Source organism: Urocitellus parryii, chromosome 9 (assembly GCF_045843805.1).
Source record: "Urocitellus parryii isolate mUroPar1 chromosome 9, mUroPar1.hap1, whole genome shotgun sequence".
Taxonomy (NCBI): domain Eukaryota; kingdom Metazoa; phylum Chordata; class Mammalia; order Rodentia; family Sciuridae; genus Urocitellus; species Urocitellus parryii.
Window position 1 is genome coordinate 116546000 of NC_135539.1, and position 14535 is coordinate 116560534.

The window sequence follows — 14535 nt, forward strand, 5'->3', positions numbered from 1 at the left end:
ATGGGCAGCTAACCTAAAAGCACATGTCATCCTTGCCTAGGAGGGAGAGACATGGAGACATCTTTGCCCTATCTTATGAGTTGCAACGATACAGCCTTTGCAGTTGGTAGTTATGCTGTTAGGCACTCACGCACGCGCACGCACACGCACATGCACACTTACATTATACACATATATATATATACCATTTCTCAGAGAAGGAAGTATTGACATCAGATGTAAGCCCATTTAACTCAAGAAAGTCCCCCCCCAACCTCCCCACCCCCCACTGCCTGCCAATTCCCCAAGGAAAAAAAAAGAATCTAAAAATATCTCCATCATCCACAGTTTTCAGGTTTGTTCTCAGTTGCCCTCGAACTTTTCCAAATACTGCACAGGATGGACAGAACAACCCATCCAGCAAGGCCTGAGGTCTTCTCATATAGGTCGTATCTTTCTGGAAAAAGAGAAAGCCTCAAGTTAGCATGTAGCAAAGTGTTTCCATGTGAGTAAGTCTGGCTCATCCTGCCACTGTCTTCTTGCTCACATCGGGCCTAATGCGGGCTCTGGCCTGAGATTGGATTCAGGGCCATCCAGATACCTTCATCTACAGCTCTGTTGGTTCAGAAGCAGATCAGCTTTATCTTGTCACCTTTACCATCCCCTGCACCCTCAGTTCATTGCTAAGCAATCATATCATACTCATGAAGATTCTGCTACCCTGCCAGGTATGGTGGCCCACCGTGTGATCTCAGTTACTCAAACTTGAGGTCAGCTTGGGCAACGTAGCAAGACCCTTAGAATTTTTTTTTTTTTGCTGATTAAGACCCTTAGAATTTAAAAAAAAAATTTAAAAGGACTGGGGGATGTAGCTCAGTGGTAGAGCATGTCTGGGTTTAATCCCTAGTACCCCAGTAACTAACACACACACACACACACACACACACACACACGTCTATCTCTAATCTTCTCCCCTTTCCTGTTCTCAAGTTGCTGAAGCTTATCTATGAGAGGTATCTGTAGTCTTATTTAATATTCCTGTGGACCACCAGGACCCTCCTTGGGCTTTGGGGTTGGGGTGGATTTGCTAGCAGAGGGCCGGGACTGAGAAATCCAGTCCAGGAGGCTCTGTCTTTGTCCCTGGCTATGGTACAGATGGCTCTGTACCGGAGCTGCCACTGGTGAGCCTGTCTAGGTTTGCTGATGCCTGTTTTGAGCATCCTGTGGTGCTTGGATTCCCTGCAGAAGAAGCACTTTGGATGCTCATTTTAAAAGGCATTTCCTTGGATTCCACTCCAAGAGTCAGAATTTCTGGGGCTGGGAGCAACTGTGTACATTTTAGCAAGCTTCCCAGGTGATTCTGATGAATGCTAAAGCTCGAACACCTTTGACATAGTTTTAGATCTGAGTTTCTGGTCCTTAGAAACATCAGCTGAAATAAGCTTGCCCACACTGGGTATGTGAAGAGACTGGAAGGTAGATTATAAGAAGGACAACAAAGTGAGATTTGGATGATCAAACCAAGCACGACATATTGTATAACTCCACTATCCATATCATAGAACCCACTGTAGTCCACGTAACTGGCACTGACTGGGTTTTACAGTGGGCAACCTACACAGCTGTACCCAGAAGTCCTGCCCAGGCCCTCTGGCCCTTCTGATTCTATCAGGACATTTTACATCTCTACTCTGTGGTGGGACGGCCCAGGCCCTCAGTCAGGAGTCTACATAGCTGTGCTTATAGTCCTTGTATTGATCTGAGCCAGGATGCTTGTGTGTCTCTGGCATGCCTAGGCCTAGTCCTTCTCTGAGATTGGCCAAGGTTTCAGGGTGGCCCAGGAGGGATCTGGGCAGGGGGTGGGCTGGTTCTTACCTGCAAGCTGCACTTGCTTGGACAATCTCTTCTTAGAATCGGGAGGTGAAGTTCCTGAAGCTATTGGGCCCGGCTAGGGCTCCCAGCATGTTCCTATCGAAGCCTTGCTGCAGGAGAGGAACATGAGCTGTTTGATTTATCCTAGGACAAAATAGCGTGGGGGTCCCCGCAGGGTCAGCCGCAGCCTTCCCAGAACATCCTTGGGCTCATGCAGCCTCTGGACGTGGTATGCTCTGACCACGGTGCACATGTGTCACGGCTAAACAGACTAATTCAAAGTGCAATCAGACCCAATGCTGCGCAATGTGTTTTGGTTTCCGCCAGCGCATTGGAGTTCCCTACTAGAATTTGCAGAAACCTGAGTCAGGGCCTGAACACAGTCCTCTACACAACCCCCCAAATCAGATTAAGACGTTGCCAATGGTTCTTCTCTCTGACTGCCCCGGCCTGTCTTATTTTAAATTCTGGCAAGAGCTCTGGGGCAGGGAGGCCAGGCCCAGAGTTTCTCAAACTCAGGGGCAGGGGCTGGTGCTGGAGTGAGAGGCCACTGTGCTATGAGGTTCTGTTTACTTATCTGTCCTCTCGCTGGCAGCTCACCAGCCCCTGAGTGCCTGCTGGGTGGAGACAGGGTCTCATTCCTTTTATTTCTTCTAGCATAGAGCCAGTGCTTAATATAGGTGTCAGAGTGAATGAGGATAGCCGTCATCCACCAGGGCTGGGGACAGGGGTGACTTGAGAAGAGGGCCCTCGTTCAGCCCTGAGCTCTGAGGGCCAGGTCAGCTTATGGCTGATCTGTGGGAACAGGAAGAGAGATGACACAGGGGATCCCAAACAGCAAAGTCCCAGGCCTACTGAGTTTGGGTGTGCAAGACATGATGTTGTTTTTCCCCCCTGCAGATTTGCTTGCTTGCTCCTGTTGAGCTTGGCTGAATTTGGTGGAAAGAACGCAGGAGTGAAGAGTTCTGGATCCCAGCCTCGCTCCTGCCCTGACTCGCTGAATCAAGACAAACTCTTTAGAATTCTGATTCCTCCGAAGTCAGCAAAAGAGACAAAAGCCACGTGACCTGCCTCACCTGTGCTGTGACAATCTAATTAATGATGGATCTGAACGTGCTTTGGGAACAGAAACCTTGACCTAGATCCTGCCAAGGCTACTGTCAAGTACAACTGGAGAAACAGGGGGAGACTGAATGGGGACACTGGTTCCCAAAGGATAGCACAGAGGGGAATTCACACAGAGAACCTAAGAGGTGGATTCCTTATGTGTCTTTAGGTCAGGAGTGGGCTCTGTATTTTTGGATGAGTTGAACCCTTTGGATCATCTTCAAACAGCTCAAGGAAGTGTCACCCAGTCCTCCTTACCTGTCTCCCCATACCCACCCCTGTGTCTATCAGGTAGCCGCCACTTGGCCATGCCCACCCTCATGGTGGTATTGCTCGAAAAGAGGGTTGATTGGCAAATGGAGAACAAAGGCCATTGTCCACCTTCATATTTCCCACCCATCTTGGACCATGGAGGGTTCCTAGGCCCCCTACTGTCTCCATGCTCTGATAAAGGAGAACTGTCCCTCCTATTTCCCAGATTGGTCTCCTGTCCTCCTTGTCCCCCCAGCCCCCACTCCCTCTCCTCTAATGACAGACACACTAGGACTCCCTCTGTCTTTCACAGTACTCTTTCAATCTCCCCTCTGTCTTCTTTCTTCTTGAACCAAAGTGCAGTGAGGGGCGCCTCCGATCTGTGCCCCCTCTCTCCTGTCCCCATCACTGCCTCACCACGGCCACAAGCCCCGAGATGCTCCCCTTGCTTTGCCAGCAGTACTCTTTGAGGTCCCCAGAGACTTCTGAATTAGCAGCTAAATCCAGGGCCTTTCCGAGTTCTCTCCTCCCTGTCCCCTCCACAGCACTGGGCACTACTCTTCTGCCCCTTTCCGGAAACTTGTGCAGATCATCCTGCTTCCCTGGCCTTCTTCCTTCTTGGCCCCCAAGTGAGGGTCTTCATGCCTCTCTGCCCCAGTTCCCCAAGACTTCTCCACAGGCCAGGGCCCCAGGAGGGGCTTGCCTGTTCTCATGGTGTCACTAATCTGTACTGCAGCTCCAGCCTCTGCCAGCGTCCCACTCCACCTCCCCCAAGCCATCCAGATCCAACCTCCTACTCCCACCCCAAGAGCCTCCTCCAGCTCTCGCCAGCTGATCTGTGTCTGTTGACGCAGCTGCAGTGTCTCCAAGCCTCAAGTGCCATCAGCACTGTGCTGCTGCTTCTGCCTCCTCTCCTTTATTCCCACCTCCCCATGGCCTACACCTCAGCCCAAAGAATGGCTGTGCAGGAATGGGGGAGAGGGTCATTGTGAGATGTCTCAGAACACAGCCTGATGGGGGACTCGGGGCCTGCCGACGCTGGGGAGTTTTAAGGACAGAGAGGGGCAGGTCACACTGGACAAGCAGAGCAGCCTCCAGGGTCCTCTTGACCTCACTCATTGGTATGGAACTAGTTTTTCCAGGGCTCCTTCCATCATGAGACCCTCTATGCAAAACCTCGAGTGGTTCCTCAGTGTCAAGTCCAAACTCTGCCTGAAATTGAAGGGCCTTTGTAATCGAGCCCAAACCTACCTCGCCAGCAGAGCACCCGTCATGCCCCCGAGTGACTCATGTGCATTTCACTTTTCTCCTAAACAATCCCTCCCCACAGAGGAGACTGTGCACATCTCCTCTGCTCTCCACCTGCTTGCCTCCCCTGGTTGATCCTGGGCCCAGGGATTTGGGCAGAGCGTTGATCAGGTTCATTGGGGGGCAGGATCTCCTGCTCTGACTCTGGGGCAAGCCTCATCCACTGGGACAGGGTAAATGTGGGAAGAGCCTCATCAGAAGGGGCTACTGGTGTGGGTGCTTACCTGTCTGAGGACACCCTGCAGCTCCTTGCTGGACCACATGTCAGAGAGGAGGAGCCGGGCAGCCTCTGAAGCCTTGGGTGAGGCACTGGGAAGGTGGGAAGTGCGTGTGTGAGATGAGACTCCAGGAGACACAAGAACGCACTCCGCCCTCAACCCTCCCTTCCAGGTCTTTTTTTGGGGGGGAGGGGAGGGGGTGTGCTGGGGATTGAACCCAGGGCCTTGTGCATTTAAGGCAAGCACTCTACCAACTGAGCTATATCCCCAGACCCCTTCCAGGTCTCAGAAACAGATGCGGGGAGGTCCCAGGGTGCATAAGACTGTTGGGCCTTGGTCACTACACAGTGGGCACAACCCCACACCTCTGCCCACCTAGAGGCACCTCCGAGGCCACAAGCTGGTAGCGGACTCCTGTCGTTTAGACTTTTGTCCTGGGAAGAGAGCCCATGGAGCAGAATAAAGTCCCCACAGAGTTGGGTCTAGTGCTCCATGCTTCCTGCCAACCCTCTAAGGATCCATTGTCCCCACATGTCACCCAGTCAAGAAGCATCTGCCTCTGTCCCCTCTCCTGAGGTCTGGAGGCTGGACCTATACCCCATAAAGCTCAGCTTCTGGACCTTCTTTCCCTGGAGCTCCCCACCCCCATCTCCCCCATCTTAGGTGCTTTCCTGCTCCATGTTTGTTTCTACTGTTCAGAGCCGGGGGGGGGGGGGCTGTGATGTGGGGCCAGGTGGGCACGGGCACCCACATCCACCCCGCCCACCTGCTGCGGCACAGGTTGATGATGTTGTTGAGCATGCTGCTGGAGAAGTACTGCTTGGCCATCTGTGGCTGTGAGGTCATCAGGTTCCTCACGGTGTAGCAGGCTGAGGTCAAGATGTCTTCGGAATTGCTGGTGTTGCCAGTATGGCTGGTGAGGAGCCTGGTCACCTCTGGGAACACTTGGTTCCCTGGGAGAAGAAGGGATGGGGTATGAGGTCAGGATTGCTAAGAAGAGGAGGGGCTGAAGGGTTCTCTCTGGGCCACAGTCTTGGGTTGCCCTTAGCCAAGTTCTGAGCAAGGTGATCCCTCGGGCCTTGGAGCCAGCTCCAACCCAGATGGGATCTCTGTAGACCTGCCCCGCTCCCTGCCTCCTCCCAGCTCCACCCCTCTCCTGGGCCAGCTTCCCCTCTGAATGCTTGCTCTGGGGAATGGTTCAAGGGTGACCTTCCAGTGGGCTCCTGTGTGTCCTCTCTGGAGGGGAAGGTGTGGGCGCTCTTACCCATCACTCTGTGCAGCATGGGATGGCGGGACATGTTGCTCAGGAGGGAGGCCCCGGAGCGGACCACATCTGAGTTGCCAGACTGCAGGAGGCGGGCGATTTGTGGCAAGCCCTTTTCCTTCAGCCCAATCAACTGGCTCATGCCACTGGACATCTACAAGAGAGGGTCCCAGGGAGGAGCTGGTTTGTGGCTTCCCATGCACACAGTGGGGAGGGGGGCAGCCTGTCCAAACAGACCCAGAACCTTTCTCCTTAACAGTGAAAGCAAGGGCAGAGACTCACAAATTGCTTCCATATGGATGACTACAGACCTGTCCTCCCTTTCTGTCCCTGCTCCCTGCTCTCAGGGAGGAAAGCATACAGCCAGGTGGCTGGGAAGAGGAAGTCTCATTTCCCTCACTCGGGGGGATCCGGAGTCAACTTCTAACTAACAACAGTGTCACCCACCCCACCGTCTCAGCTCTGCCTTCCTAAAGAATCTGCTCACACAGAACTGCATGTTCAAGAGCATTTGTCACTTAAAAAATGGCTGTCATCTTCTTCCAACTTCCCTACCTCTGCAGGATTCAGTCCATATTTGTTGAGGGCTTGCCAGGGATAATGATGGATGGGGTTCCCTGGAGGGAGGTCGGCTCATCCAAGCCTCAAAGCAACAAATGCATCCAGATGTAACCTGGTCTAGGGTTGTGGGGGTCCTCAGAAGCCCCAGCTCCTCCCCTTCCTTTACCTTGAGTATCCTGTCCACTTCCTTCTCACCCTAAGTAAAAATGAGGAACAGCTGTCCTCCTTCTCCTTCTAAGCTCTTCTGGATTGCAAACAGGCCTCCTCTAATCCCACTCCATCATGTCCCTCAAAATCTATTTGATTTCAAACCTATACTGATTCTGTCACGTATTCCTCTGGATCTGTCTGTCCATGTCCCAAACTCCCTCTTTTTCTACCTCTATTAATTCACCAAATGGAGATTCCTCCTATTAGACACATGTTGCACCTCTGTCCCTGACACCAAGCAGAGCCCAGGAGGCCAGGAACTGCAAGGAAAAGGAGACCATGTGGGTACCAACAGAATCCAACAGGCTGGGCCTGCCCACTGAGCCCCATCCCAGAGTTCCCAGAAAGTGAGGCATCTTGGCCCTTGTCATTCCCCGGGTCCAGCCCAGGGCTTGGCACACACGAGACTCATGTCTGCAGCATGAAGCTCACGGCCGTTTGTGTTTGATAGACTTGGCCAGGAACACACTGGTGGGAAAGAGCAGAGCACCCCTGGAGAGCGGGTTGGAGGACTGGGGAGGAGCAGAAGGGAGGGGGCTCTCCTCACCAGCCCCTTGCTGGCCGTCAGGTTCTGCAGGGCACCCGCGCAGGCCTCCAGGGTGGCATCTTTCTTGCTTTTGCCCATGAGGTTCAGGTAGGTGCGAATGGCATCCGAGTGGTAGAGCCAGCTGCTGCCCTTGGGGTTGGTTTCTTCTTCAGGAAGGGGACAGTCATAGTTGTTGTTCTGAGGACAAAGAGTGGGTCAGCGTGGAGCCTGGTGAGGGGACACAACCTGAGACTCCTGCCTGTCCCCCAACCTGGTGGAGCCTGGCGGGAGGCTGCGGCATGCCTGCCGAGGCAGGGAGCCTGGACACCACCCCTTCACCGCTTTCCTCTGTGCATCCCAGCTTGCCAGGGAATTGGCGAACCAGCCAGGGATGGTCTCCTGAGGGTGGAGAGCATTCCTGATGTCCCGGAAGTGCTCTGGGCATCCCAGGTTGACCTTCCTGCTGTGAGAGGCTGCTCTGGGGTCTCACAGCAGGATGCTTCCTCCCTCCCAGAGTCCTCATGTGGGCCTGACCTACCCTGGGCCCACAAGGCTAGTTCAAGACCTGGCTTCTGCAGCCATGCCCAGTGGAGGAGGCCTGACCACCCCTCCACAGCACCCCTTTTTTTAGGAGGCTCAGGAAGTGGTGGAAACCAGCACCAGAGAGGGGTCAGAGTTCTTGGCTGTCCCCAATCCTCAGGGGCTAAGGAGAAGTCAGGGGAGACTGAGGCCTGCCCGGGGGAGCCTTTGCCCTCAGGGCTGATCTGGGCTCCTACAGATGCCCTCCGCATGCAAGACGGAGCTCCCAGAGCAGCACAGGCCCAAGGCCATGGCTTTGGCAGGGGAAAGGTGGGATGGGGCAGCGGACCTGGTGGAGTGCTTGCTGGGTGGGCCCTGGCTTGATCCTCACCATCATCTTGTCGCTCTTGTTGCTGAAGCAGCCGGTGGAGGACTTCTCCGTGTAGGCGTTGCGGGTGTTGTACTCCAGCTGGCGGTAGCGGGTGGGCACCTCGGCATCCAGGCGGTAGGAGAGGTTGTGCAGGATGCACATGCAGTTCTCCACGGACTGGGGAGCAAGCAGAAGCAGGTGTCTGAGCCATTGCTCAGCCCCCCGTGGGTTCCTGGGCTACCTGACTAATCAGACAGTGGCATCAGGGGATAGGAGCACCATCGCCCACCAGAGCCTCAGTCTGGAAAGGGCTCCCTGGGACATGCCTGGGACTTGGACTTGAATCCTACTTCTTTCATTTCCTGGCTGTTTAAACTTGAGTGACTTACCTCACCTGATGGGTCTCAGTGTCCTCAACTGTGAAATGGGACTAAAATGACTTCACTGGGCTATTGAGATGATAGTTGGCCCTTCAATATCCTTGGGCTTGGCCTCCATGGATTCAACCAATCATGGATGAAATTATGTAAAAAAAATATTGCATCTCCACCGAACATGAACAGATTTATTTCTCATCATTATTCCCTAAACCATACTGTATAACAACTGTTTATGTAGCATTTACATTATATTAGGTGTTCTAAGTAATCTATAGATTATTTAAAGGATATGGGAAGAAAACCAGGCACATGCCTGTAACTCCAACCACATGGGAGGCTGAGGCAGGAGGATTGCAAGTTTGAGGCCAGCCTGGGAAACTTAGAACCTGTCTCAATTTTTTTTAAAAAGGGGGATAGGGCTGGGGGTGTAGCTCAGTGGTGGAGTTCCTGTGGGTTTAACTCCCAGTATCTCTATATCTATCTATCTATCTATCTATCTATCTATCTATCTATCTATAGAGAGAGATGAGATGTGCATAGATTATGTGCAAATACTACACCATTTTATAAAAGGGATTTGAGCATCTGTGAATTTTTTATCTTTGGGGGTCCTAGAAAAATCCCCTGGGGTGTTACTGTCCATGAGAATATCTACCATGGGGTCTTACACACCGTAGGACACAACAGACCAGAGTGTTTTATTGCTATGGACAAAGTGTTGATGGGCACACTGGGTGTTCAGGAAAATGGCTGCCCTTCTGGAACAATCTCCTTCCCGAGCAGCCCAATTCCTTTAGGTTCCAAAGCCCCGCTGCTTTCTCCTGCTCCCTTCCCATGAGCACGCCTCAGCCTCCGTACCACAGGTGCTAGAGCACACCAATAGTGAGGTCCGGGATCTGGGACTTCACAGCAGCAGCTGGCCCCCATCTCTGTCATTTGCCTTTGGTGTACCTCTGGCTAGGACTCGGTGGCCACAGACTTGACCCCCTAATGAGGCTTGGGTCCTGTTGGGATCTGAGGGAATCTGGCTTCTGGGGTTTGGGGGTCACATGTGTTAAGGGATCTTGCATGCACAGAAGAAAAGCACCTTGTCTGCAGGAACCAGGCCAGGCAACCAAGTGACAAGGCTCTGTCCTGAGACCCTGTTGTCCCTTCCAGTGGAGGGAGCAGGAGATAAAATCCCTCCTCCTGGGACTGCTGTGATGCCCAGCCCGTCCCCTGTGGATGTGGGGAACACTGCAGCCCATTGTCTCCCTGACTCCTGAACCACTGTCCTTCCTCAGTGACAATGAACCAGACTTGGTTTATCTTCCCTCATGATGTATCCTTTCTGTTTGTGCTGTTATGTCCCAAAGTCCAGACAGGGCAGGAAGATGGCCTGCGATGGCCTTTTTGAAAGCAGTGGAAGGGTAGCAGGGGCAGGAGTCTCATTTCAGGAAAAATGTTGAGACCCTGGGAGCATGAGTGTGTGTTCCCAGGGCTGCCAATGGGGCTCAGCATCACTCGTGACAGTGTGGCCCCCAGAGCCTGCCCTTGTGTGCAATGCCCTCGCTCCAGATGTCCTCTCTGCTGCCCCAGACCCCAAGCTACTGTTCTGTCAGTGAGCCAGGCCTCAGAGGCACCCAGAAAGTGCAACGCTGACTCCTTAGATCTGGGAGACAGAAAAGTCATGACCAGGAGGCCAAGAGCTGGCCTCACTGAGTCCAGTTGTGGCCCAGGGTTTTACGCTCTGGACAGAGAACGGGGGCTGGGTCTAGAGGTCAAGGTGTCACCAGGGCTGCACTCTCACCTTGTCATCACAGCGGCTAGCTGCCACACAATTCTGGACGTAGGCCATGAGGGAGTCAATGAGCCCCGAGTAGTTCCGCATGGTCTGGCGGCCTGCGTCCGCAGAGCTCAGGTTCCTGCAGAAGAGAACGGGGAGGGCGGGAGGATGTGGGCAAGGTGAGCAAGAGGACAGGGAGGGAGGTGAGGACAGTGTGGAAGAGACACACAGTGGGGGACAGGGGGACAGGCACACGGGATAGGGTGGAGGTTGGGGGTTGGAGGTAGGAGGAGGAAGGAAGGAGAAGAGAAAAGAGAAAAAGAGTGAAGGGGGTAAAGAAAACCTGCTTGGACCTCTGTGAGGAGTGGGATGGGGACTGCAGCTCAGGGGGGCTGGCTGGGGACACTGTCCATCAAGTCGCACTCCACACCCAGCTGTAGCTCATTCCCAAGCACTTTGGGCCCTTCTGCCTGGTATGTGTGTGTGTGTGTGTGTCTGTCTGTCTGTCTGCTGTTGCTCCCAGTAGCCCTGCAGCCCTCTAAAGTCCTTAATTACATTGGCTTTTCATCTCCCTAGTCTCTCTGCTCCTAGAGGCTTGGAGAAGCACGAGCCAGCTGCACCCTCCACTCTGGGGGTTTCTCAGCAGCTGGGGAAGACACACCCCACTAGAGCAAGGTGGGACCCTCCAGGGAATGTTGCTCCTCTGTTCCATACTCTGCAGTAGCCCCCACCCCTGGCTTGCAAACCTCTGCTCTGAGAACAACCACCCCAGCCCCCTCCTCCAGCAGCCCCCAGGGACTATGCCACACCCTGGTATGGAACTCCAGAAATGTTGGGCAAAGCAGCGCCCGTCTCGTGCCAATGAACATGGCAAGTGGTTTTAGCATCACAGCTGGGAAAGTGACTCATAAGCAGCCAATCAGTAGACTTTTGTCTAAAAGAACACTCTTCAAGATGGCACAAGAAACGCATTTTTCCAAGACGGAGGAGGATGAAATGGTGGAACCAGTTTGAATACTCTGATCCAGGTGTTTCTACCCTTAGAGTTCTAACTAAGGTCCTCTGTGTCTCCTCGGAGGAGATAGTAGGACCCTGAGCCTGATCCACAGTCGGGGAAGGTAGCAATGCCGGGTCCCTGTCTTGGAGCCAGCCCTTGAGAGGCAGTGCTGGGCCAGACACTAGGTTCTCTGAATGCTGGCCAAGATGGTGCTGCCTCCAGAAGGGTCAGAGGCCAGGGCAAAAGGACCCAAGGACCTTCTTCTCTTACCTCAAGCAGCCCGTGGCATTGAAGAAGACCTCGGGATCCACCATTTCTCGGGACATGTTGCTGTTGCCATCACACCAGCCCGAGAAAGGGATGATGACCCGGTCGGCCAGCACAGGCAGAGCGTCGGCCACCAGCTCCTCCTTCAGCTCATCAGTGGAAGACAGGTTCCAGAGCAGCCCTGGGGGGCAGAGATGGTCGACTCAACACCTGTGGGCTCCGAAAAACTTGGAAATCATGGTGTCACTCCAGCCTGGGCTCTTCTAGCAAATGGACCCTTCCCGTAGGCTTGGTCTATCCAACCAGTTGTCCGACTCTTTCATGAGCCGATTCTCAGGGTCCTTGCTAGTCTGAAAGTACTTTGAGGGACAGGAACATCCAAGTTCTCTTTCTAGGTCAAAATTATGCCCATGGAAGGCGACCATAATATAGTTGATTGATTGGCAGTTTTTCATGTAAATTTTAGCACCCAGAATATTCTGTTTTTTTAATATTGATTTCTTTGTTTTAGGTGGACACAATATCTTTATTTTCTTTTATGTGATGCTATTTTCTATGTCTGAAAGTCATTCCAGAAAAACTTCTCAGCTATTACTCTACATGGTCTTATCTTCCCAGTCCAAGTGAAGGTCTTCACGGTGACCTCTCTTACACCCCACCTTGAGTCTAGGGATCAAGCCTTCCTCCCCTTGCCCTCCAGCCGTGGACCATGACCTCCTGTGGATGTGCACACCATTTGGGGTCACCACTGGACACTACTAATATGGCGAGGGCCTGTGCCACTTTTCCTAGACAAATCTGCAAATGTGCCTTGGCCTGGCCTGGAGGGACCGGCCTTCACCCCAGCTGAAGGCCACAGCCCACAGTCGTGCATGGGCCCTACCAGTCAGTTGTTTCTGGATCTCGGTGCTCCCCGTCTTCCTCAGGAGGTTGACGGCTTCACGGATTCCATTCTGCCTCCGGGTCTCCAGCTTGTTGGTGGTGCTGCGGAACACCAGGTTGCGCAGGGCCCCCGCAGCAGCCTGCTGGACATTCTGGTTGGGGCTGCGGAGAAGGTCCACCAGCTTGCAGATGCCTCCCAACTGATAGACCTGCCGGAAGAGGTGCCGTGTTGCCCGGTCAAGGGAGGGAAGCTGAGCCACTCACTCTCTGCTTAAAGCAGAGTTTTCCCAAACCAAAAAAAGAAAAGTCTACTTTAACTTCAGAAATATACAAATCAACCAAAGTAAATTAGCAGCCAAAGGTGATAGCAACAAACCTAGACCAGAAGCCAGAAGACCTGGACTCAGGTCCCAGCTCCCTGACATCCTGACTGGAAGACCTTCAGCAAGTTGCTCCTCTTTTCTGAGCCCTGTTTTCCCCCTCTAGAGGATGGTGGTGAGGGTTAGATGAGATAAAATGTCTATATGCCTCCCTCAAAATCAGGCAGAACACAGATATAGGAGATCTTCCCATGGACCCAAGGAAACGCTTTCTTTTTTGGCAGAAATTTTGATGAAAGTAACCCTGGCCTCTAGGAAACTCAATATCCTTGGGCTAAACTGCAGAGTATAAGTGTCCCCTTTTCAACGAGAGAGAGAGAGAGAGGAGAGAGAGAGAGAGGAGAGAGAGAGAGGGGGAAACACTCTGGGGGTAGGGAGCAGTCACGTTCTTCAGTGAAATTTGAGAAAGGGGATTTCTGTTGAACCCATGGTTGTCAGTAAAGGGTCTCTTCTGTGACCAGGGGAGGAAATGTACTTGCCTAGTGTCCACTCAACAGAGGGCATTGCTCTGCAGGTTCAGATGCCAGCTCTGACCTTGGGCAGTGCCAGGCATACTCCTTATTCCTGGCAGCTGGGAAGGGTGAGAAGAAGCCAACTGTACAATGCCCCCCCCCCCGGGTCTCCGAATGCAGGGTCAAGCTGATACACCCAGGCTCAGCTCCCACCTGCCAGGGTGGAAAGCCTGCAGCCCATTACCTGTTGCTTGGCAGATTCATCCTGGAAGCAGGTGTGCTGGATGTAGTAGGCGCCGATGGCCTGGTACTTTTCGTCCTGGGAGCTCAGGTACTGCACAGCCTTGGGGATGGTCAGCCCGCTGCACTCGATGTCCTCACTGCAGATCCTGCGAGGAACATACAGTGGGGGTGTGTTACGGGGTGACCTGGGAGCCCTGATGAACGGGCCCAGAATTCTCCCTTGCACAACAAGCAGCCACAACCTCATCTGCCTTCCAGAGGGCCAGAGCGAGGCCCTCAGGCCCTCTTGGAGAATACTTGCTATGGAACAGCTCCCCCAGACAAGGGGAAGGCTCACCCACTGTATTTCCCCCTTGTGGGAACCTGGCTCTGGTGAGGCCCTGGTCTTGGGTTAAGGTCCAAGCAGGCCAGTTGTCTCTCCCATGAGCAAAACTCCTATTCCCTGAGGGTAATCTCTCCACCTATCCTGCCTTCTGCCATGTTTGCACCTGGTAATGGGAAAATGGAAGAGAATGGCTGTGAGTGTATTCATCCCTTATCCATCCATCCATCCATCCATCCATCCATCCATCCATCCATCCATCCACAAGTGTAACTGGCTCTTCTTACACAAAAAGAAACTCACACCTCCTTCCCATCCTTATGGCCACCACTTTCCTCCTGATCAGGATCATTCTCAGGGGATGGTCACCAGAGACCCCCTTAGTGGGATCCCTTTTCCAAACTCCTCCAACCAGCACATTACAGCCCTTAACGAGAGAAATAGTCCTAAAACCCTGTCCCCTGTATTGTTTCCTAGTTCAGATACCATCAGAAGCTTCTCCACACTGCAGGTTCAAGTTCAAACTGCTTAGGCGGACATCCCAGGGCATGCATTAGTTTGAGCCATAGGAGATGGCTGATAGTCCACCTTCTTTGAACTGCAAATCAGAAATTGTATGTTTTAACCTCCTCATCTGGAGGATGATGTGATCTCTTGCACA

At 53.1% G+C, this 14535-nt stretch overlaps 1 protein-coding gene and 1 non-coding gene across 2 annotated transcripts in view; both read right to left on the reverse strand.

The window, feature by feature from the left end:
* Positions 1–318: 318 nt before the first annotated feature.
* Pkp1 (plakophilin 1) overlaps positions 319–14535 on the reverse strand; it is a 45105-nt gene continuing 30888 nt past the window's right edge. Inside the window, exons 4-14 of the mRNA XM_026397158.2 lie at positions 13554–13698; positions 12479–12686; positions 11599–11776; positions 10356–10470; positions 8208–8363; positions 7319–7495; positions 6001–6154; positions 5503–5689; positions 4743–4827; positions 1855–1961; positions 319–436 (exon numbers count right to left, since the gene is read on the reverse strand). Of these exons, the coding sequence (XP_026252943.1) occupies positions 1887–1961; positions 4743–4827; positions 5503–5689; positions 6001–6154; positions 7319–7495; positions 8208–8363; positions 10356–10470; positions 11599–11776; positions 12479–12686; positions 13554–13698 (1480 nt within the window). The 3' untranslated portion in view covers positions 319–436; positions 1855–1886. The remainder of the gene's footprint in view (positions 437–1854; positions 1962–4742; positions 4828–5502; positions 5690–6000; positions 6155–7318; positions 7496–8207; positions 8364–10355; positions 10471–11598; positions 11777–12478; positions 12687–13553; positions 13699–14535) is intronic.
* On the reverse strand, positions 4931–5005 carry Trnal-uaa (transfer RNA leucine (anticodon UAA)). The gene has a single exon. It is a non-coding gene; the product is annotated as a tRNA-Leu (tRNA).